This window comes from Sinocyclocheilus grahami, unplaced genomic scaffold (genome assembly GCF_001515645.1).
Source record: "Sinocyclocheilus grahami isolate Dianchi unplaced genomic scaffold, SAMN03320097.WGS_v1.1 scaffold809.1, whole genome shotgun sequence".
Classification (NCBI taxonomy): Eukaryota; Metazoa; Chordata; class Actinopteri; order Cypriniformes; family Cyprinidae; genus Sinocyclocheilus; species Sinocyclocheilus grahami.
Window position 1 is genome coordinate 477,252 of NW_015505988.1, and position 9,077 is coordinate 486,328.

The 9,077-nt window shown below is 38.0% G+C and overlaps 1 protein-coding gene across 1 annotated transcript; it reads left to right on the forward strand.

Moving 5' to 3' along the window:
* Positions 1 to 5,404: 5,404 nt before the first annotated feature.
* On the forward strand, positions 5,405 to 8,728 carry LOC107562149 (potassium voltage-gated channel subfamily A member 1-like). The gene is made up of 2 exons (XM_016246732.1): positions 5,405 to 5,576; positions 6,427 to 8,728. Exon 2 carries the CDS (start codon positions 6,604 to 6,606, stop codon positions 8,083 to 8,085), a length of 1,482 nt encoding a protein of 493 aa, XP_016102218.1. The 5' UTR covers positions 5,405 to 5,576; positions 6,427 to 6,603; the 3' UTR covers positions 8,086 to 8,728.
* Positions 8,729 to 9,077: the final 349 nt, after the last annotated feature.

The following is a 9,077-nucleotide window of genomic DNA, read 5'->3' on the forward strand; positions in this document are numbered from 1 at the left end:
GAGTATAATGGAAACTTCAGTTTCTCTGAGAGATGACCATTAGTACCTTAAACTGCCATTTAGGAACAGAGTTTTGGCTGAGCAGAGAGCAGTACATTTGTTGAAAAAATTCAGAAGGAATCCTCGATTCTTTGAACGATACAGAGAATTTATGAATGATGTGATTCAAAGAGGATACGCAGAGGCTGTACCTGATGAATTGCTAAAACATAATGATGGAAAGTTGTGGTATGTCCCACACCATGGTGTGTATCAACCAAGGGAGCAGACTATAAGAGTTGTGTTTGACTGTGCTGCTGCTGCTTTCTGTGGAACTTTACTAAAGCAAGACTAAACAAGAACCACATTTGACCAACAGTATTACTCAGTTTCGGACAAGGTTCTGTTGCATTGATGGCTGACATAGAAGGAATGTTTCACCAAGTTAGGGTGCCCAATGATGATACATACTTTTTGTGTTTCCTTTGGTGGCACAATAGTGACATTTCTAAAGCTCTTGCAGATTTTAGAATGACTGTGCATTTGGAGCTGTATCTTCAACCAGCTGTGCCAGTTTTGCTCTGAAACAGAGAGACTAGGACAATCAAGAGAAATATCACAAATAAGTTATTGACACATTGCACAGAATTTTTTATGAGTCATTCCTGATGAACATAAGTTTAAAGAGGTAAAACAACTAGACTTGGACAAGGAAAACGTACCTGTGGAAAGAGCACTTTGTGTTCATTGGAATGTGGAAAACGACACATTTGCATTTAAAATATGTCTAAAGGCACAACCTGCTACAAGACGAGATATCCTCTTAATGGTTAGCACTATATATGATCCCTTGGGTTTTCTATCTCCAATAATTCTCACAGCCAAAGTACTCCTCAGAAACCTTTGTCAGATCAAATATGGATAAGATGATAAAATTCCTGAGGTTTTCTCAGTTCAGTGGCAGAATTGGTTGGAAGAACTTCCTCAGCTACATGCCTTTCATGTAAGTATATGCCTGATTCCCGATGGATTTGGGGAGGCTACTACCTGCCAATTACACCATTTTTGTGATGCTAGTGAGGTAGCATATGGAATAGCATCATACTTGAGACGATTGTTGCAGCAGCTGTCCGGGTGGCTGGTCTCAGATGATTTTGGAGGTGAAGATGCTGTATGTGGAGGTCCTGGGCTGGTGTGGTTACACGTGGTCTGCGGTTGTGAGGCCGATTGGATGTACTAGATCTTTGAATTCAGCTCATGAAAAATGGAGGCAAAAACAAAAGTGTTGCGTTTATAATTTTGTTCAGTGTACAAACTGGATTCTCAAATATTCTGTGTACTAATCAGAGTTGGTGGTAGACTTTGCCGAAGAGCACTACCTACTGAAGAGAAACATCCTGTCATCCTTCCAAAAAAGAAGTGATGTAACCACACTTGTTATATTATACGTGCATGAGCAAGTTGGACATAGAGGAAAGAACCACACACACTCAAAATTTAAATTGACAAAAGTCTTCTCTACACCTTCACATACACACACACACACACACATTTTTTATGTACAGTTCATGTCATTTTAAATAAGAATACTAAAGTAAATAATCTTGCCTTCTTTTCACACCATGTGCTCCTGTGACCATATGTCAGAAAAGGAAGTCCTGTCTTCAAATGGTGCTTGATAGTGACTCCCACACCTTATTGGACTGTTCTTTGATACTTTTCAAACATTTTATTTGGTTGCAATCATTTAAAAAAACATGTACTGAACATGGGGCATAAGAAAAACTTTCTGTTGCCTGAGGGCAATGCTATGCTGTAGAGGGTTAAAAAATAAATCATTAACATTGAGTATGGAGATCATGTTGTAAAGTTTGTGCATCAAAGAATCCCTCAACCTTCCACACAAGTTAGGTGGCTTAAAGTTGTATTAGTTGTTGTGGGCAATAAAGCCCCTACAAACAGAGATGACTAAAAATGCATGAGGAAGTATTTTAAAAACTAGATCTGATAAAATATGATAACGTATATTTTGTGTTAACAGGACTTTAAAAATTCAATGGGAACCCAGGAGACACAAGAACTAAAAATAAACCCACTGACAACATTTTTACATCCTCTTGTTAAGTCAAATATGTATGCTCAGCTTAGCAGTCTCTGGGTTGGAAACTGATTTGAATAAGTTGTAGAAAATTAGATAAATAATGTGTCTTGTGTGTTTAATGCAGAATGGTGCAGTGCAGTAAATCTGGCTGAAGTGTGCTTCATGATGCAATCATCACATACACACACAAATGCACATTACCAATGAATGCACACACACATCTGTCAGTTCTACTCCAATTCCATTGGTTATGGTGTGACACAGAGCTAATAATAGTACGGTCTGACCCAACAGCCCCTAGGGCTCCAGCGTTCGTCTTGAAGGGCACTGCGTGAGTCTCCTGACCATCTTCATTGCTATGGCTCTTTTAAATAGAGCACCAGTGTTATATAATGGCCCAGTGCATTCATGAATGAGAGTGGAGGAGGGGTGCTACATTCATACTGTAAGACTGCACCTCTCCTCAGCTGTTGTTCTGCTGAAATAAATGCGGAGAAGCTAAATGCTGCTCGCAGATCTTATTCATGTGAAGGGATCTGTGGGAATTTGCAAACTGGACCCATAATCGTGATTCCTGAAGAGCGTTCACGTAAATGTGATCACCCTTTTGAAATGAAGTGAGCTCTGCAGAGGATCCTTGAAATGAAATGAGGAATGGGGCTGTCAGAGACACGTAGTACACTAGCGACTGTTGCTAGGCAAAAAGCAGAGTCCACATCAGCAGGTTTAGCACACAAGAAATACTCTGAGGAATTTGTTTCATGTAGGCTAACACTATCGTGAGAGGAGTATTCCTGATTCTAAGTTCAATTACGTCTCCCCAATCCCCCCTCGCCCCACCTTTTATAAATAAATGAAATCGTTTTTGAGGGAGGGGGGTAGGATTTAGAATTTCAGGTTAAACCCTGTAAAAACATGTTATTGTACTTTATGAAAGGTCATGCAGCAAAATGATAATAGATTTATGATTCTTGGAGGAAGCATGTCAATGTCAGATAAAAGAGGAGCAAGTTTTGTGGCGAGGTGCTCTTTAATGCAGTGTGATCTTTGTGAAAGTTTTTACAATACAAAATATTACAAAGCAATGTCAAGATCATGTCCCACATTTAACGTAAAATTCAAATGAAATAAAAAAAAATTACATTTAAATTCTCTTTACTGAAAATCAAAAATATAATAATAATGATTACGTACAGAGTTCTGGCATGAAACTCTAGATGGCGCAGTCCGAGAGGTCTAGCTCAATCTGACCTGGCGACATCATAGTCACATGGCAGCTGACTGGTTCTCTCCTGTATCGATAGCCAATGAGCTTACTGCTCAGTATTCAGATACCTGGCTTTTGTTTGCTGTAGCATTTTGCAGTGCACTTCAGAAACCCTCCACCTTCCCCAGCTCCACCTGTATAGATCTGCTACGGGGTGATCCACGTATGCTATATGGGGGTTATTCATATGTGTTATTTGTGCAGCAGCAGTATTTCTTACATGCTTACAGCAGCATGTTGTGGATGTATTTGCAGTAGCAAGTCTCAGTACTTGCTCTGCCGCAGCAGCAGCGTAGAAGATCTATTCCGCCAAGACCAAATACATTAACATTGTCATGTACATTACCATGCCAATCCCTCCGAGAGTTGTCATGACAGAAATATATTTACTGTACAGTTTTAAAGTATATTTTGAGAATAAATATAGATTTTAATGTAATATAAATGCCATTATACTCCTTTAGGGTATAATGTTCCTTTAGGGTAAACTGAAACTATTGAACTTCTTATTACTTAGAGTAATTTACGTCTTATAAATATTGATTTCCACTCTAACATCCTCCAAGATTTTTTTAAAGTATTAGATAAATATACATTATTAAATATATATAAATGTAAATTATATAGATAAAGTGAACATGATAAAAGGAGGTCCTGACAACAGTTGACAGCTACAACAGGATCGTCTGCCACTGTGCCGTTTTACTTTTTGACAGACAACTAATTCCCATTGTCTTATATTCAGTTTTTTTCTTCTGACCTTTTTCAGTGGAATTTTCTTTTTTCGTTCCTTCTTCTTTTTTCCAAGATTAAAATTAATTCTACTTTTTCTACAAGTCAAACATTTAAACACAAGAATTACAAATGAAAAAAGAAAAAAAAGCACCAATAACCAATATAATCTTACCTATACATAATACAGTTTCATCATGACAAATCTACACAAATTACTGAAATAAAATGAACAAGCTACATTTTATTTTACCCTATATCTGTGAGGTTTGTGTTTGTGTTCTGTAGTGAAGACCTGTTTTCCCTCGTCCTGTCCTCACTCCTGGTTGCCATGGAGAACTGTGTTGATCTCTTGTACCGAGAGCGATTGCTCTGTCTGCTCAGGACTGCATAATATTCACAAAGCTACAGTCTTTAAATTATACATCTCAGTGATGCTTTGACCAAACAGATAACAGCATAACCGTAAATAACAAAGTCGATTATCTACAAGGGCATAACCTACATGCAGAAAACGATCTCTCAAGTGTATTATCTGCAGTATGATTTAAGTATCTGAGCTGGAGAAACAGATCTCAAGAGAAGCTGAACAAAAATAGGCCCTGATTTGATTAACTGCACAATTTGTATGTTAATATGGGCAAAAACCAGTTGCTCATGTTTGCTAGCAAAGTCAAGGTCACAGATTACAAAATTCAAGTGCAGTTGTTGTTTGTAGTTAATCTAACCCTTTAAATATACCTTTGTTGGTGGAACCAAATGACAGCAGATTGATTTAATCATGTTAAATAGCATTGTTTTAAAAAATGTTTACTTAGATTTTACCACATGTAGCACTTTTTAAGTAAAATATTTTTACAGTGTTTGCTCAATGTGTAAATCTATTCTGTCAAAAAAAATGTTGTTAGAGTATTGTTTAAATTAAATGAATATTTTTACTCTAAATAAAATACCAAACGTGTAGAAATTAGTTTCAAGGTTGCATGCAAATTAGTACATTATTATATTTAATTTTATTAGTATATACACGTTCATCTGTTTTAGGGCAAATTGTGAACAAAAAGAAACACTAATGTTAGAAAAAAATACCATTTAAATAGGAATATCTCCTTCAGCTGTAGTGTCTCCCATCAGATGTGTGGAAAAAGACATTTGGCAACATACTGGAGTCTGTCTGCATTGCGCATTACACATCCACTCACTCACCCACTCTCTCTCTCTCTCTCTCTCTCTCACACACACACACACACTCTCTCTCTCTCTTTCTCTCTCTCTCTCACCCTCCCTCTCTCTCTGTTTGTGTCTCCACTGTTCTGCTGCACGGGTTTGAGGAGCACTGCAAGTTTGCTGTGGTCTGACGGCTAGTAGGATGTGTATCATGGATGTATTATATTCTTGCTGTATGAATGTGAGGCTGTAATGTGAGATCTATCTTAATAACAGACAGGAGGTTTTGCACAGATCTTTCCTGCACTGCTTCTCAATCTGACTGCCCACGTAAGTACAAAGACAGTAATTTTATAACATCCCCATTGCCATCAATTGGTATCACTCTCATTATTTGCGTTATAAATGCATGTTCATATTGGCAAATAGTGTCTTGATGTCTGCTGAGAGCTAGCAAAAAATAAATAAAATGAATAGATAAATAATTAAATAAATAAATAATTATTTATCATTATAATGATTATAATGTTTGGTGCCTAAGAAACATACATTTTTTTGTATTTTTATTTTATTTTAAATTTCTTAACATTTATAATTATATTACTATAAATTATATTTATTTTGATTTAGATGAATAATATTAATAATAAAAATAATAATCATTTTTAAGATAAAGCAGAACCTCAAACAGTGGCATTTATGTATTAACAGATATACTAAGAGCATATATTCACTTACAAGGGGATATGTTCTGACTGCTTTCAGGACACTGCTTCCAAAGCTTGTAAATATATTTGAAAAGCAAGCCCTATTCAAGTTCATTTTACCCAATCGGATCATATTTGATCCTTAGAATCCTATTTGACATTACTGTGCAGTCTTAATGAGAACATGCAATTGTACTGGAATATCTTGACTAGAAATTCACATAGCAATGGAGTTTAAAATCTGATTTCATCTTACTGGTAATCGTGATAGTCCTTTTGGGAACTCTGTGTTCTGAAAAAACTGATTTTTGCTCTGCTTTTGGATTCCAAAAGCAATATGATTCAAAATATATATTAGGATCCTTGGTTCCAGTAGTAATTGCATAGTGTGTGTGTGTGCAGGTAGGACATATTTCATTTCCCTCATGGTATCTGAGGTATCTCATTACTTCCTTTATTTTCTGGCTGACTAGGTGAGGACACAAAGTAGGCGCAGTGCTCCACTGGACATGGAGATGGTCGATGTTTGGTGGAACATGAGGCTGGATGTCTTGTTGGGTCGTTGACTATTGAAACTGCAGGGCGTTGGATGCATACTCAACTCACCTGAACATCCGCTGCCGTCCAGTACTGCGAGATTGATCTCCAGGATGACTGTGGTGGTTGCTGGAGATAATATGGATGAGACATCCTCCACTCTGCAGGGGCATCCACAGGACTCGCAGTATTCCCCCGAGTGCTGCGAGCGAGTTGTTATCAACATCTCAGGGCTGCGCTTTGAGACACAACTCAAGACGCTTGCCCAGTTTCCCGACACACTACTGGGCAACCCCAAGAAAAGGATGCGCTATTTTGACCCTTTAAGGAACGAATACTTCTTTGACAGAAACCGTCCGAGCTTTGATGCAATCCTCTACTACTATCAGTCAGGGGGAAGGTTAAGAAGACCCGTCAATGTACCTTTGGATATGTTCTCAGAAGAAATTAAGTTCTATGAGCTTGGAGAAGAAGCTATGGAAAAATTTAGAGAGGATGAGGGCTTTATTCGTGAAGAAGAGCGTCCTCTGCCGGAGAATGAGTTTCTGAGACAGATTTGGCTGCTATTCGAGCATCCCGAGAGCTCAGGCCCTGCCAGAGGGATCGCGATAGTGTCCGTCATGGTTATTCTCATTTCTATCGTGATATTTTGCTTGGAGACTTTACCAGAGTTGAAAGAGGATCCACACGGACGGCTCCAGGTTATAGGCAACAGCACGTTCTACTTCAAACCAAATATTCTTACCGACCCGTTTTTTGTTGTGGAGACACTTTGCATCATCTGGTTTTCTTTTGAGTTGATTGTCCGTTTTTTCGCTTGCCCAAGTAAACCTGCCTTCTTCAAAAACATGATGAACACGATCGATGTGGTTTCCATCATTCCATATTTCATAACACTTGGAACAGAGATGGCAGAGGACCCCGAAGGTGGAAAGGAGGCAAAGGGTGGAGGAGAGCAGGCCACATCTCTGGCCATTCTTAGGGTTATCCGTTTGGTCCGGGTGTTTCGGATTTTTAAGCTGTCCAGACACTCCAAGGGGCTTCAGATCTTGGGCCAGACTTTGAAAGCCAGCATGCGTGAGCTGGGCCTTCTCATCTTTTTTCTTTTCATCGGCGTCATCTTGTTTTCCAGTGCAGTGTATTTCGCTGAGGCTGAGGAAAAGGTTTCGTTCTTCACAAGTATCCCAGACGCCTTCTGGTGGGCGGTGGTTTCGATGACAACCGTGGGGTATGGAGACATGTACCCCGTTACTATTGGGGGCAAGATAGTAGGCTCTCTATGTGCCATTGCCGGAGTGCTAACGATTGCACTTCCAGTGCCTGTGATTGTGTCCAACTTTAACTATTTCTATCACAGAGGAACCGAAGGTGATGATCAGGCACAGCTCCTCACGGTGAGCAATCCGAACATCGCGTCCGATTCTAACTCCAGTCGTCGCAGCTCGTCTGTCGTCAGCAAGTCAGAATACATGGAGATTGATGACGACCTCAAAAACAGCATTGATAATTTTCGCGAGGCAAACCTGCGAACTGGGAACTGCACAGTTGTGAATCAGAATTGTGTAAATAAGGGGAAGCGTCTCACAGATGTATAGATTTCCAATGTCGTTCTAGGCCATTATAGGATGCCCCGACTGTATATAGTATAGTCTATTCCTGTATCAGAGTGCTTTAACAGGGCCTCTGATAATGTGTTATTTCACTGCGTATGTTTTATCCCAAGTCCACGAGAGTTGCTTTTATTCTGTCTGAAGAATGGTGGTCTAAAATCTGTCTATAGATACCAAATATTAAGTAATTAAAAGACAGAATTACTATTATATGTACTTGGGAAGGTTCGAATACTTGCATAAATAAATGACTTTACATTTTGCAATGGACCTTATCCCAAAATATGATCAGTTATTCAGTGACTTTGAAAAATTAAGATCAGCATGAAGAACTAATACTTTGTTGTACTATATGTTGACCATTTATTTATTTACTTGTTTATTAGCTCATTGTAGGTTATTGTAAACCATATACAAACTGAATGTTGATTAATTATGCAGATCATGGCATGTTTTATGAAGCGTTGAGGTCTGTTTGATATGGTACTATGTATCCTGCTTTAATTAATACATGACATCAACTTTATCACATATAGCCAAGCCGACAGTATAACTGAATTACAACCACTACTCACTAAAAGCACAACTTTCTTTATCATCTTTAAAAACAAAGTATTTAAAATCAGTTCCAGGCAGTATTACATTTTAAAAGTATGACTTCATTTGTTAAAGCTTTTTAAATGTACATATTCAAGTCTATGCTTAATTAATCATAAGATCTATTTATCTATATTAAATAATTGTAATTATTATATTTAATTATATGTTATACTTAATACATTTAATTGCATATTTAATAATTCTTATTTAAATGAATCATTTAATAGTGCCTTCAGTCCTCTAACTAGCATAGAGTGTCTCACCATGCAATAGTTACTGTAAAACATTTGCATATCTAATCACACATGATGTGTTGAGGGATATTCCAGAGCCGCTGGGAATGAATTTCAGGAAACGGTCCTTCAACATTCTTGTAC

Coding starts and splice junctions, on each gene's coding strand:
- LOC107562149 (XM_016246732.1), top strand. CDS start 6,604: ATGACTGTGGTGGTTGCTGGAGATAATATGGATGAGACATCCTCCACT.